Source organism: Myotis nattereri, assembly GCF_964212035.1.
Source record: "Myotis nattereri genome assembly, chromosome: 8".
In the NCBI taxonomy this organism is placed as follows: domain Eukaryota; kingdom Metazoa; phylum Chordata; class Mammalia; order Chiroptera; family Vespertilionidae; genus Myotis; species Myotis nattereri.
Window position 1 is genome coordinate 90,172,766 of NC_138083.1, and position 15,839 is coordinate 90,188,604.

Below are 15,839 nucleotides of genomic sequence, written 5' to 3' on the forward strand. Positions count from 1 at the left end.
AGAGACATTTTACCATCTCACTTTCCAACTCTGAGAACCACGAGGAAAAGAAAATGCATGTCCTTTTAGAGCATCAAACAAAGGTACCAAACTACAAAATGAAGTAGATGAAGGATTTCCTTCAGGGTAACTAACATTACCAGGAAAAAGTGCGATCAGAAAAGCTACGGGATAGTTTAGCTTGAAGAAGGATGGAAACCATGATGCAGTGAATCAGTATTCAAATGGATAGGGATTGTGCAACATGGGTTAATGAGAGGTAGTAATTTGGGACATCAAAGAACTTGAGATGAGCTATAGCATAGGAGCTTGAGATTGGACACGAAGGAGCACTTTTTATCTTTACTGTAGAATCAATTTTTAAAAACAAGTTTTGAAACTGTATCTGGAGGCCTCGCGGCCCCTTAGACAGCATGATTTTTAGTGTTAGAAAGTAGATGGCTGTCTTAGGTTGTGGTTTGACCCGACCTATGCTTAGGACGTTGTGGCACCCAAGGTCACAGTGCCTTCTGTTCAGCCATTGGCCATTACTCACTGCAGCAGTTGGAGGGTTCACGTTTCTCTCCTCGTTCTGACAGATCTCTCTGTGGGTTCCCCGACTCCTCCCAGTTGTTGGTGAGTGGAAGATGCTTACACTCAACTCAGAAGGATGCATGGTCTACTCATTCTCTTTGCGTATCTCTCCCTCCATGTTTTTGCATGGCAGTGTGACGAGAGTAAACTTTTTTTTCAGTTTTGCTTCTCGGCTTACAATTTCATCTCTCTTCCTTCCATATGCCCATCAAGTTATTTTCGCAAGAGGATCGCTGTGTTGTTTCTCCATTATCATTTTGCAGTGTTGATGTTTAGCTTTATTTTCAAGCACAACCCGTTCATACACCTCCCAGCGAATCCCCATGAGGGCAGAAAGACGCATCAATGTTCTAGTGCTTGAGGATAAAATGGCTGCTGACTTTATTTTTATTTTTTTTCCTAAATGAGGCACTAAAGCCAAGTCATCCCAAAGAAAAAGTTCTCAGGCGTGCCAAGAGAAGATGGGCTCCAATTCCTTGCTCAATGATGGAGAACTCCTTGGGTCCTTTTCCACTTTTTCTTCAACAGGTACAGTCTACTTTCTTTCCACTGGGAAGGGCTATGGTTTCCGCCATTTTTTTTTTATTTAAACAGTGAGTTTTTAAAGCATAGTGGTATATGAATATATTAATGAATGGGTATGTATAGCATATGTTTAAATATATGGGTATAAATATGTCTTTATACCTACATGTACTTTTTGCAGTTTTAGTCACGCAAGGGCCATTAATAAAGCTGTAAAGCCCATTTAAGACCTTCAAACACACGGTTTCTTAATGAATTTTCCTACCAACAAGGGGATCACAGAGCCTGGGTGTGGTCTAGAAAACTCCCAACATCTCCCGTAAAAAAAGGATGAAAATCGCTTGTTGAGAAAAGGCCAAATGCTGTGAAGAAAAGAGACACATACACCTTCCTTTGCTTATCCCCAGGTCCACTGCTTCCATCAACTGGATCCACATCTCTCTCTCTCTCTCTCTCTCTCTCTCTCTCTCTCTCTCTCTCGTCCACTGCTTCCATCAACTGGATCCACCTCTCTCTCTCTCTCTCTCTCTCTCTCTCTCTCTCTCTCTCTCTCTGTCTCTCTCTCTCTGTCTCTCTCTCTCTCAGGTCCACTGCTTCCATCAACTGGATCCACATTCTCTCTCTCTCCTCTCTCTCTCTCTCTCTATCTCAAACATTTAGTGAAAACCATAGCAGCTCTCTTTGCCTTCTTCCACTACCAGTGGCCACCACCATTCGGTCCATGACTTGGGTTTCTTTTCCTCAGTTCTTGAAACGGTGAGAGAGAATCCTCCTTTAAATCCCACCCACAGACTTCATGTGGCTGAGACACCAGCAAATAAAGCTGAGAAAGAAATGGCTGGAAAGCAGTTGTGCTCATCATCCCAGCGTCAAGATCTTACCAAGAGGTTGAACACAGCTTGGGAAAAACTTGCTTTTGAATCAAGCACCAGACTATTACCCTTGCCAAGATATGATGCCATTTTTAGTCTCACGATCCCCCGCCCGACACACATAAACTCAGCTCCTGTAATAAAGCAGATGCTGACAGATAACAAGCACGAATTCAGGAGAGCATTTTCCAAGTTTTTGCCATCCAGGCAGAACACTTCATCTCAAATATTATATCATATGGGGTGGGCAAATGTAGGTTTACAGTTGTGAGCATGTGAAACAGTGTTTATTCTTGTATTATTACTTATAATTATTGTTTTATTTAGTTGTATTACAACTGTAAACCTACTTTTGCCAGCCCCTCAGTGGTGAGAGCATCAGCCTGTGGACCAAAGGGTCATGGGTTCGATGCCTGGTCAAGAGCATATACCTTAGTTGCAGGCTCAAGCCCTAGCCCTGGTCTGGGTGCATGCAGAAAGCAACCAATTGACCTGTCTCTTTCACATCAATGTTTCTCTCTCTCTCTGTCTCTCTCTCTCTCTCTCTCTTCCTCACCCAACCTCCCCCCCCCCCCCCCCCCGCACTGTCTCTAAAAATAAATGGAAAAAATATCCCCAGGTGATGATTAACAACAAGGAAAAACAACAGGATAATTTTTCATGCTCAAAATACTTTGTTTTCTAAGACAGGCAAAGTCATAGAGGTTCAATACACATTTTCCTTAGTTATTCTAGAAAAGATTCTACTACATTATTCTCTTCATGCTTTGCTCTTGAAATTTCTCCATTATCAGATGTCCTTATTCTCTTTTGCTTTTCATTCATACATACATAATGATAAATAGAGGGCAGTTAGTAATGATATAGTGATTATATAAATACTAGAGGCCCGGTGCATGAAAATTCATGCACTGGAGGGGGGTCCCTCAGCCCGGCCTGCCCCATATTACAGTCCAGGAGCCCTCAGGGGTAGGAGGCGACCCAGCGATCAGGGGAAGGCGATGCCCCATCGCACCTCTGCTGCTGCCACTGCCGGCAGCGCAAGCCTCGGCCAGCCCTGGTTAACTGAGCCTCTGGCTGGCCCTGGGCAGCTGGACAGCCTCCATCTGAGGCTTGCCTGCACCTCGGCCAGCCCTGCTTGCCTGAACCTTAGTCAGTGGAGGGTGCAGGAGGACCCGAGGCCCCCAGTGGGGCTGAGGGGACTGGGCGCTGCCATCTTGTGGCTGTGGGCACCGCCGTTTGTGAGGGCGTGATGGTCAATTAGCATATGCCCTCTTTATTAGATAGGGTATAGGTGAAAGTTTTGCTGAAATAAAATCTTGTCTCACGTATATAATATCTACCTTCTAGATCGAATCTGATGCAGCACAAAACTACACTGTATACTATTCTATAAGTGGGCCTGGAGTCGACCAAGTACCTCTGAATTTATTTTATGTCGAGAGGAACACCGGAAACCTGTTCTGTACTGGTCCCGTGGATCGTGAGCAGTATCCCTCTTTTGAGGTAAAGTCTAACGTGTACATGTTGTTTCAGTAATGATTAAACTTGGCTGTTGTGTTTCCCTATTCATTTCCCCTTTTCCGTTTTCTGAGTTTATCATCGAGGCTTCTGATAGCGCAGACTTGGCTTGAGGCAAAAGTAATTTCATTGATTCTCTTAGAAAGTTCTTGGTGTCGTAGTTTTACTGTTTTTGTTGTTTGTTTTTCCAAAAGAAAAAGGCGTACCACTTCAGAAACAGTGATTTAGTTGGCCAGAAAGCTCTGTGAGCCTCTTTATGGTCGAGAGAGAGATGGGAGGTAAGTGAGGTGTAGAGTGAGGCCCCGTACCTTTGCATGGGAGAAAATTAACTTGTGGTGAGCAAGTAAGGACCACGGACAGATTATTCAGTCGTTTCATCATCTGGGTAACTTCCCTTGGAGGAATGAGAGGTAATAATGTAAGAGTTGAACCTAACGTATTGAGTTTCCAGCAGGACCTGGTCATTAGCTTAAATCAATTTTAATTAGCTTACATCTATTGTTGATTAATTATTCACCAGTAGACCAAATTAACCACACAGGCATTTATACTTTGAAGTAAAATATTTAGGGATAGAATTGCTACAGCATGGCCCTCTAAACACCCGTGCTTTCTGTTCTTTCTATGATAGTTGTTCTGAGAAGAACTGGGATTAAAATTCATGTTACAAAATAAAAAAAAAAAATAGATTGTATTCTCCACACAACTTACAGCCACTCATTTGTTCTATTTTGCACTCTCCCTTTTTTAAATCAAAAAGTTTATATGAAGACAGTTTTCTAAATATAACCATCCATATGCCTAAAACCAAAATTAGTAGAAAATAAGACAATATCTGAGTACATGGCACATGGGAAATTCGGAGTCCTAAAGATCCAAAGTTAAAAAAGATCCAGAAAATTGTATTTAACATTAATGCACCTGAAACTTTCAAAGAAAACAAAACATAATCATCCTTAAGGCTGTTTGGGGGAAATAATAATGAAAACCATTACACTCTTGTACAGCAGCAGTGAGGAAACCAGAATTATCTGTTATTACCTTAGACAAATTTAAACATAAAGTGCTGGACTACATCATGAAATCAACCACCTTCTGTGGCATTAAGGGTATGTCCACGTCCAAATATAGCAACAGGTGGTAAACCTCACACTGCAGCGCGGAACAGTGTACACCTTAAAGCCGACAGTAGCGTGAGCCATACTTTGATGGATTGCTTTTGCTCTTCTTATTTTACTCTCTTCACAGATTGTGGCCTTCGCAGCGACCCCAGATGGCTATCACCCAGAATTCCCACTTCCCCTGCTCATCAGGATTGAGGATGAAAATGATAATTACCCAATTTTTACAAATTCAACTTACATATTTACAATTGCGGAACATTCCAGAGTTGGTGAGTGCCCACCCACTTTAACGATGTTTGCCAACTTGGTGTTGTCAATTCCAAAGTTCCGTTTTCCTCTGCCGCTGGGAGGCAGCATGTCCTCCTGGTAGGGAAGAGGGACTTCTCATCAGGCCGCTCTGGGCGTGATTTCTCTCTGCCTCTCGCTAGCTCGCTGCGTGCTGTGACCCTGGGCAATTGCTAAAATGTTGACAAGCCTTAGTTTCCCTGTCTGTAACAGGGGGTATCAATATGCAGGTTTGTCATGAAGGTTAATGACTCAATAAACGTTACTTTGCCGCCTGGGTAACTATTACCAGGGAAGATGTGGAATCAGAAAGGAAAGGGGACAGTTTAGCTTGGAGAAGAATGTGTGAGATGAAAGAAGTCCTTTTAAGAGAATGTACTCAAAAAAATACGCCTTGAGCAACTGAAATCCTAGCCTTGAAGAGATCTACTGATGTTCCGTAGTGATTAAATGATTGACGCTCTTCTGGGCATAATCATAAAGGTCATTGATAATAATAGAGATGTTTTCTCATCTTGTGGGAATGGACCATTTTAGCTGGAAGAATGCAGTCTTTGAGTCTTCCTCTAGAAAGATCCAACCAAACCAAGAATTTTCAGAGAAAACAGACCTGTATGATCAATTTAAGTACAAGCTTACAAATAGAAAAACGTTAAAGAATAATTAGAACTCTTTAGTCTAGAAATACAAAGGCCATGAAGGAATATTACCAACATTTATAAAGTTATACACCGAACGCAGTAAATATGGATATGGTCACTGAATTCCAAAATGTTAGGCCACTGGGATACTGAAAAGGAGGGGATGCGTCATCTAGAAATCCGCAAACTATTATTATATTATAATAAAAACGATTATTACTCTGATATGTAAGTAAGTGTTCCAAAGCATTTTTGAAGTAGGTGGAAAGGAATGATATAAAGGGAAAGTTGAGCCCAGCTAGTGTGGCTCAGTGGTTGAGCATCGACCTATGAACCAGGAGGTCACAGTTTGATTCCCAGTCAGGGCACACGCCTGGGTTGCAGGTTCAATCCCCAGTGTGGGGGCGTGCAGCAAGCAGCCGATAAATGGTTCTCTCTCATCATTGATGTTTCTATTTCTCTCTCCCTTCCTCCCTGAAATCAATAAAAACATATATATTTAAAGGGAAAGTTAAAATGTAAAAGTTTTGGAAATTAAAGGGGATTTTTCACTATGTAGGCTCCACCGTGGGACAGGTGTGTGCGACTGACAAGGATGAGCCTGGCACGCTGCACACACAGCTCAAGTACTCCATCCTGCAGCAGCTGCCAGCGTCCCCCACCCTGTTCTTCATGAATCCGACCACGGGTGTGATTACCACCACGACGTCCCAGCTAGACAGAGAGGTAACACCGATATTCACGAGAAATCGTTTGCCATGTTGTTGGTTAACAGCACCTGTGGCCCATGTGTTTTTGAAAAGTATGTTATGAATCCAGTTTTCCAAAAATTAGCATTTTAAGTATGTTAATGGGGGTCATTAACTTTGCAGTGCATTGATTTTGAATCTCTAATGCAGTGGTTCTCAACCTTCTGGCCCTTTAAATACGGTTCCTCATGTTGTGACCCAACCATAAAATTATTTTTGTTGCTACTTCATAACTGTAATGGTGCTACTGTTATGAATCGTAACGTAAATATCTGATATGCAGGATGGTCTTAGGCGACCCCTGTGAAAGGAGATTATTCTTCTGCCAGCATTTGAAAGCAATGAACTTGAACAGTGTCCCTCTTAAATTTTTAATGCGGGGAAAATTGTATAGTGGAAAATAAGACTTCATTGATAATGCTGCTTTCACTCTGCAATTTAATTCTTACTTTCTTTCCAGCTCCTGGATAAATACCAGCTGAAAATAAAAGTGCAGGACATGAATGGCCAACATTTTGGCTTGCAGACGACCGCGATCTGCATCATTTGCATTGAAGACGTGAATGACCACTTGCCGACCTTCACGCGCTCTTCTGTGAGTACATGGTCTTCGCAGGAGAAAGATGTGCCACCCGGTGTCCATTGCTGACGATGCCCATCTCCATCCATGTCCCGTGGTTTCAAATGAGGGATCCCCTGGCGGCAGCGTGGAGTCCGAGTTTAAGATCATGGAAACATAGAACTTCGGAAATGAGAAGAAGCAGGCTTCCATCACGTGGTGTTCTGTTTTTGTGAGTTACTAATTCATTTGTTTTGTTTTTATTATTTTAGTATGTGGCATCGGTGGAAGAAAATACAGTGGATGTGGAAATCTTACGTGTCAGCGTTGAGGATAAGGATTTAATTAATACCGCTAATTGGAGAGCTAATTATACCATTTTAAATGGAAATGAAAATGGACATTTTAAAATTGTAACAGATCCCAAAACCAATGAAGGGGTGCTGTGTGTGGTTAAGGTAAGAATAAATTAGTAAATTAGTTTGTAGCTTATGATATTATAGATTAGTATCGTAGAGTTAATAAAAAGAAAGGAATTTTGGTAAATGTAGGAATAATATAGGTATATAGAAAAATGTAAATGCTGTGTTCTTCATACATAATGGGATGGAAATGTTCATTTTGGGAGCCTTTTTCTTTAAATGGAGGTATAATTGACATAACATTATATCAGTTTCAGGTAGACAACATGATGTACTTGTATGTATTGCAAAATGATCACCACAATACAGTCAAGTTAGTATTTGCCACCACACATACTTACAAGATACTTTTCTTGTGATGAGGACTTTCAAGATCCACGCTCCTAGCTACTTTCAAATATGCAGTACAGGATTCTAACCACCATGCTGTACATGACATTCCCACAACATATTTACTTTATAAGTGGAAATTTGTACCTTTTGGCCAATTGATTAAATAGCCCATAAGTGGCACTTTAAATTTCAGAAGCAACCCTATTTTCATAAATTAATTTAAAATGACTAGCGTGAGGAACCTTATGGAAAGTCATGATTTAAAAATAGATATAAATGTATTCAAATAATACGATAATGGTATCCACGGTGTAACCATTGTCTCTTAACAATTGAAAACCTCGTACAGCTGTGATGCCAGGGGACAGGGCCAGGCGTTCCTAGCCCATCGCCTGGAGCTGGGGCAGGAGCCTCCACTTACTGACTTTCCCAGGTGACGAGCTGCTCCTGGTCACACCACAGGGCGGCTGCTTGGAGAGCGTCCCGGGTGTCCGGTTTACACCTCATCCTTAGTGTCCTGGCCATTCAGACATGTGAATACTTGTACACCTTCTTTTGAATGCTATTCTACAGCAACTCCGTAGAACTCACTGCTCATTCCAGGGCCAGAGTGAGCGCATACAGTGATCTGAGCCTCTTCGGCTTAAGACAGAGTCCTAGGCTGACACCTGCTGCCTCGTTAACTGGAACACGATTCAGGGCTGGTGTGTGGGTTTCCCATTTGTACATAGTCTCAGGGAGCATGAATCAGAAATGATGAGTGCGTTTTTCTCACAATGATGACAATTATCCGCATCAGTGAGTGGGTTTTCTTGGTTTCAAAACAGCAACGAAATGTCCTTTAAATCTTGTCTCTTTCTTTACCCAACAACCCCTGCCCTAGTCCTTGGTATCTAAGAAGGGAATGTATTTCTGTGCAGTCTAAGGCCTGACACATTTCTGTCCTGTAGGAAATGGTCTCACCCATTCTCCTTACAACTACACATCAGGCAAAATAAGAACCCTCCGTTCAACTTCTTACTGCCAGTTTTTTGGAAAATAATTAGGATGAGAAAAGATAAAAAAGCAAAGTGTAATGTCTAAAAAGCTTTCCTTCTGTTTTCATGTTTTTTCTCTTTTTAAAAATCCTATATAATAAAAGCGTAATATGCTAGTGTCTGAACATTCCACCGGTCGCTGTGATGCGTACTGACCACCAGGGGGCAGATGCTCCAACTGGTGGGTTAGCTTGCTGCTGGGGTCAGGCCCATCCAGACTGGGCGAGATAGGCCAGACACACCCTGGGGCCCTCCCCATCCGGCCAGCCAATCTCCCTTGGTCCCTCCCTCCCTGGCCGGCTGGCCTCCATTGGCTCCCACCGGGACTGGGTGAGAGAGACAGCCCGATCGCCCTGATCACCGGTCAGTCCAAGGGACCCCACCTGTGCACGAATTTGTGCACTGGGCCTCTAGTGTTTTATAAAATTTGATCCATGTTTTCTACCTCAAGCCAGGTTCAGATCATTTTATTCCCCTCAGGAGCTGTCCCAAAATTAAAGGAGTAGTAAAGAGCTGTTGATTAGTGTCTGGACCTCCTACAGCAGTGATGGTGAACCTTTTGAGCTCGGCGTGTCAGCATTTTGAAAAACCCTACCTTAACTCTGGTGCTGTGTCACATAGAGAAATTTTTTGATCTTTGCAACCATAGTAAAACAAAGACTTATATTTTTGATATTTATTTTATATATTTAAATGCCATTTAACAAAGAAACATCAACCAAAAAAATGAGTTCGCGTGTCACCTCTGACATGCGTGTCATAGGTTCGCCATCACTGTCCTACAGGAATGTCTCAAGTGCTAACCTTGAAGCACTTCCATTGACTACGTCCTGAAATTGGTGTCAGGAGCTATGATGTCCCTGGTGTTAGGTCTGCAGCTGGGGAGCAGGGTTTTTGTTTGGTTGGTTTTGTCTGTTTTACTGGTTTCCCCAGACACTGAGTCAGGTGAAGGACTGCCCTCCTCCCACCACCGCCTCATTTCTGAGGACGTGTTTAATGTTCTCCTGACGCCACGTTTCTGAATGTAAGGAGTTACGCGCACCGGTTGGCATTGCCCAGCATTCAGTGTCTCGGCCTGATTTTCAACACACTTGCTTTTGCAGCCGCTGAATTATGAAGAAAGACAGCAGCTGACCCTGCAAATCGGGGTGGTTAACGAAGCCCCGTATTATAGAGAAACAACTTCAAAATCAGCCATGAGCACGGCCACCATCACTGTTAACGTGCAAAACCAGGATGAGGGCCCGGAGTGTAGCCCTCCGGTGCAAACCGTGCGGATTAAAGAGAATGCGCCCGTGAATACGAGGAGCCAGGGGTACAAAGCGTACAACCCAGACACAAAGAGCAGCAGCGACATCAGGTGTTTAGAATTCCATGAGCTCCAAATTCACCATATTTTTTACATTTATAATTTAGTATTTTGGCACCAGGATTGTAATTGGGCTCATGGTACATTCTGTTATTTTAATTCCTTCTTGGCAGGTATAAGAAAATAAATGATCCAAAAGGGTGGATCACGGTTGATGAAAACACGGGATCAATTACAACTTTCAGAAACTTGGATAGAGAGGCCGAGTCCGTCAGAAATGGTGTCTATAACGTTACCATCCTCGCAACAGACAAAGGTAAGAACTCTGCTTCTAAACCAGCCGCGGACATTTCCAAGCCAGCGGTATACATTCTCAGGTGTATTTCTCCCCAGGTGGCATTTCGAGTCATCGAAACGTTTGCTGTCACTTATTAACTCCTGTCTGCTTTCTAATAGCACCCTCAGTTTTAGATGTCAGGATAAAATAACAGTCACAGAAATGCTTGGAACTTTAATCACTTTTAAAAGTTAAGCATCCATTAAATACTGAGAATATGACTTAAGTAAAATTAACTTCAAGTTATGTAGTCATATCTCTTAAAATATTTTGGCAGAAAAATTCATTATAGAGAGAACATACTTATTGCCCCACAGTAAAATAAAAAAATATTTTTCAAAAGTCTTTGTTCGTATTCTCTTCCTTTCTCCTTTTAAAAATTAGTCAAAACTCACATCCATAGGAGTTTCCATGTCTATTGTAGCTGTTTCGTGAATGATGAATGACAAATCTCAATAGCAGTGATTGTCTGTGCAACCCATTTGAAAGGTGCCCAATAAATATTTAAATAAAAATGTGAATGCGTAATTTCCTAGTGAAAACCCAAGACATTAAATATTGTATTTTTATATCCGATTTCCTAGCTGGAAGGACATGTACTGGGACGCTGGGCATCATCCTTGAGGATGTGAATGATAATGGCCCCGTGATCCTTAAAAAGACGGCGATCATCTGCAAACCCACCATGTCCTCCACGGCGATCGTGGCTTCTGATCCGGATGACCCCGTGAACGGCCCACCCTTCCACTTCAGTTTGGAGGAGGACTCTAATGCAGACGCACAGAGAGTGTGGGCGCTGACAAAGATCAATGGTAGGGATGTCTAAACATTCGGACCTTTTCAACATGAGGGTGTCTACTAAAATACGTTTTCCTTTTTAATGTTTGAAATTAAATTTCTTGGGGGTAACATAGGTTTCTAGTGTGCAATCAAAATCTGAGCTCCTCCCCCCATCCTAATATATTTGACGCCTGTTATCCTGTTCATCCTTCGGCCACCCTGGCATACTTCTTTCTTGCTGAGATAGAAGTGGGAACCAGCAATGAAAAAGGCAGGTTTCCCGTAGGTGTTAACGTGAATTCTCATTTCCATTCCTGCTCCACATCCACACACCCGTAGGGAGGGTCTGTGCCATCACTATTGTTTTCTACTTGGGATTCTCCCCGAACTTGGCTCCTAGTCTGTTCTTCTGACTTTAAGCACAATCATATCTCTGCTGACAAGATGGTGAGAGTAAAAGGGACCTCCTCCATACGCCGGGGCATCACCCCCTCTGTCAGCTCTTAACTTGTCAGCAGCTTCTCCAGCTCCTGACTGCCCCGCCCCAGGGCCAGGATGCTCTGTCTCCCTGCGCGCCCCCTTTCACGACTCCAGACCCAGACAGCTGAACGGGGTTTGTGTTTAAGATGCCCTGGAAAGATTGTCAATCCCATGCTTTCAACGACGACTACTCCTCAGCTTCTCATGATGGCAAATTAAAAGAAGAAAGGGCTTGAGTAAAGGGAAAGGGAAAACAGAATGGAGGAAGGAAAATAAGGTCGTAAAGAAGCCATACTGGCAAGTCAAGGCCCTGTGTCTACAATCGTGTATAAAAGGAATTATGCCCTGAATGCTTATATTAAATTTGTTAAAGCTGTGATAAAAACCAATCTCTTAACAAGTTTACTAGTTAGGAGAGGAAGATTTTATTCGTGGACAGATTAATATTATCACAAAAACCAGAAGACCTTTTTAAAGGGGCAACAGAGACAAACATTTATATGCAATATGTTTGCAACGGCTGTAGATGAGAACCATTTGGTCCTTTCACATTTACCATCTCGTAGAAGCTCTGTCATCCCATCGGGAACATCCATTTGTAGGGAAATTTGAGTACTATCCTGTCATAGTTACTTATGCTCTGGAGAAATCGATGACATTCTATGACGCTTGGTATTATTTTATTGTTTCAGATACAGCAGCGCGTCTTTCCAATCAAAATGACCTTCCGTTTGGCCCATATACAGTCCGTGTGAGAGTTACAGATAGACACGGCCTGTCACACACCACTCCCTTAAATGTCATCATGTGTGACTGCATTACCGAAAACGACTGCTCGCTTCGTGGCGTTTCCAGGACCGGCACCGGGGAGTTCAGACTTGGAAAGTGGGCCATCCTTGCCATCCTGTTGGGCATAGCCTTGCTATTTTGTGAGTCCCTTCTTGCACTCAAATAAGAGCCTTTAAAATAACTTTCCAGACACATTCTGAGAGCAGCACTGTTATCTATAGCTGTTCTCTTGGCTATAGCTGGATGCCTATTGAACACACGTATTTAATGTACATATGAAAGTGCATTCTGTTATCTCAGCGTAAACAAAATTTAGCACAGGAGCACAGCATGCGGCCTGCCTCTGGGCCGTATCTGCTGAGGGTGTCTGTTCTGTATTCTGATACAAGCTATCGGGAATGCGTTTTCGGGAAAGCTGCCTTGGTGGTAGTCATCAGAAATCCAGTCCTCCTGCTGTTTGATGTTAAACTCAGGGAATCTCTCTCCTCCCCTAGGCATCCTCTTCACCTTAGTCTGTGGTGCGACTGGGGCGGCCAAAAAGCCCAAAGCCTTTCCTGATGATGTCACCCAGCAGAACCTCATTGTGTCCAACACTGAAGCTCCTGGCGATGACAAAGTGGTAAGTAGTTTGTCTTTTTTTTTTTTATAATTTAAATATTTTAATTGATTTTTAGAGAGAGAGAAAGGGAGAGGGAGAGAGAGAGAAACACCCATGTGAGAACGCATTGATCGTCTGCCTCCTGCCCGCCCTGCACTGGGGATCGGGCCTGCAACCCTGGAGTGTGCCCTGACTGGGTATCGAACTGGCAACCTTTCAGTGCACCGGGCGGTGGTTCCCAACCCACTGAGCCACACCAGCCAGGACTGTCTTTTCTAAATAAATGCAAAGGGTAAATTGGCCTAACCAATTATCATCATCTTTTTCTGAACAGAGGTCTTTTGAAATCAGGTAACTTGCCATATATAAATGTCATCGGTCCCATGGAACATATAAAATGACACCGATGCCCACGGCAGTAGATGGCATGTCAGGGTAGCCATCCAGTGTTACTTAATAGTAAAAATCCTTGAGCCTGTCAGCACTATTTTCTATTTCAAATGTTTCATGATTTCACCTTTATATATACATATATATTGAAATCGCCGTTTGTGTTGTAAAAAGGTTTCAATTAATTACAGACCATTAGCATAATTATTTTAATTTTATTTTTTTGGCAACAGCACTAAACTGCCTATAAGCTTTGATCCGCGTGAGAAGGACTTTAGTGGAGTCTTTCTGGCTCCAATGTGGGTTGGAAAGGAGTCTCAGGTCTCATGTATGAAACAGCAAGGCCAGCGAGGGACTACATGGCCCCGGCTTTGATGTCTCGCCTAATAGGTCCACGAGGAACAAGTACATTCCCTGCAAAAGACTTGCTCGATGATGAGAGCTGGAGAGATTTAGAAAACAAAAGGGTGTTGGCATCTAGGAAGGTGGGGAAAAATGAAACTCAGGTTCTCTCTGACAACACAACATAGCAAATCAGTGGCAAGCTCTGGGAGCCTTCTTTCCCCTGCTGATGTATTTTTATTTATTTAGATTGAAAAGATTCCTTATTGCAACTAAAATTCTTGTTGTTGTTGTGAATCCTCACACGAGGATACTTTCCATTGATTTTTAGAGAGAGTGGAAGGAAGGGGAAGAGAGAGAGAGAGAGAGAGAGAGAGAGAGAGAAAGAGAGAGAGAGAGAAACATCCATGTAAGAGAGACACATCCAGTGATATCCTCCCACACGTGCCCAGGCCACAGCTACTCTTTTATGGCCACTTTATTTCTATTATTCTAGTTTTAGTTGAAGGGGAACCAGCTTTGACACTGAATAAAAATACTGGTTCTCACCTCTGTATCCCCTAGACAGGTGGAGGGAGTGACTGTAAGCAGGGTAAGCGCATGTGAGAAATAGTCCTGGAATGCTGGTGGCGAGGCGGGAGGTGCTGGAGGGTTTTGACAGATGGAGCTGGCAGTCTTGTGGGAAGTGTCTAAGGACAGGGTACACAGTCAGCGTTCTGATTTCTCTCAGGTCCCGGCCACGCCACGCCCGCGTCTGCGGCTTGCCTGGGACACTACGTGAAGCCTGGGTTACCATAGCTAGAGCTCAGGGTTGCCAAGGCAGGCTCCTGCCCTCAGAGCTCACCTTCTAGCACAGAGATTGTCTGCAGGCTGTGTTCTCCTTCTCCTTCTCGTTCCCTCTGTGGGCCCTGACGCACGCTGTTCTGTTGCAGTATTCCGCCAACGGCTTCACCACCCACACGGTGGGCAGCGCGGGCGCCGGGGCCTGTGGCACCGTGGGATCCGGGGTGATCCACGCGGGGCAGGAGACCATCGAAATGGCGAAAGGACACCAGACCTTGGACTCGTGCCGGGGCGGCGGGCAGCACGCGCGGGAGCCCTGCGGGGCAGGACACGTGGAGGTGGAGCCCGGCAGATACACCTACTCCGAGTGGCGCAGCTTCACCCAGCCCCGCCTGGGCGAGGTGCGTTCCCCGAGCGGCCTGCACACCTACTGGCTTCTCCTCAGCTGTCTGAATGATTGCAATTGATTGGCCTAATTGAGTCTATTTTTTAATGATTAGTCTACGCAGTGGAAAGCTGTCTTCCTTCACTTTGACTTAGTTCTGCTCAGCGGATCTTTGCCTCACATGTTGTTTGGCTTTTAGTTCTTCCCGAAATAATGTGAGATATTTAAATTATTTTTAATTATTGTGTTTCTTTTTCCCCTGTGGGAAACCGTGGCTTAGACATCAAAAGTGTGGTATCAGACGATCCCAGCCGGCACGGCCACCAGGCCTCTCTGCAAAGATCTGCGCAGGCATCCATTTGGGATCAGCTTCAGGGATGCATTTCCCTTCAGCCATAATTTTTCAAGGGAAAGTGATGATCGCTTGAAATGATTTCTTGTATCCTTGTGCCCCGTGGGTGGCTTTTAGAAACATGCTCTGTCATGAATGTACAGTGTGATTTATGATACAGACCAATCATGTGCATTTCTTATACGTAGGAATCCATTAGAGGACACACTCTGATTAAAAATTAAACAATCGAAGGTAAATCAAAGCCATTTTTTTATGTTGGTCAGTCTTGGTGTTGAAAATGCTAATAATAAAAGGCATTGTGTTCCCCCCTCGGCAGAAAGTGCAGCTGTGCAATCAGGATGACAGCCACGAACACGCCCAAGACTACGTCCTCAGCTACCGCTACGAGGGCCAGGGCTCTGCGGCCGGCTCTGTGGGCTGCTGCAGCGAACGGCAGGAAGACGATCGCCTGGACTTTTTGGATCATTTGGAACCCAAATTTAGGACATTGGCAGAAGCGTGCGTGAAGAGATGAGTGCATCCAGATAAGTCTACCAAAGCCCCAGTGGCTTTATCGCCTTTTCTTTCTTTTTATTTTTTATTTTTGTTAAATTAAAGACCAGGGTTGGGGTTTTTGTTCTTGTTTTCAATAGAAGACACTATGCTTGCGT

General features: G+C 43.7%; 1 protein-coding gene across 1 annotated transcript; it reads left to right on the forward strand.

Moving 5' to 3' along the window:
• Positions 1 to 1,041: 1,041 nt before the first annotated feature.
• DSC2 (desmocollin 2) lies at positions 1,042 to 15,839 on the forward strand. The gene is made up of 13 exons (XM_081097686.1): positions 1,042 to 1,101; positions 3,321 to 3,476; positions 4,740 to 4,884; positions 6,101 to 6,267; positions 6,751 to 6,885; positions 7,122 to 7,307; positions 9,745 to 10,001; positions 10,124 to 10,266; positions 10,872 to 11,099; positions 12,240 to 12,476; positions 12,831 to 12,955; positions 14,599 to 14,850; positions 15,506 to 15,839. The coding sequence occupies exons 1-13, from the start codon at positions 1,057 to 1,059 to the stop codon at positions 15,701 to 15,703; spliced, it is 2,274 nt and encodes a 757-aa protein (XP_080953812.1). The 5' UTR covers positions 1,042 to 1,056; the 3' UTR covers positions 15,704 to 15,839.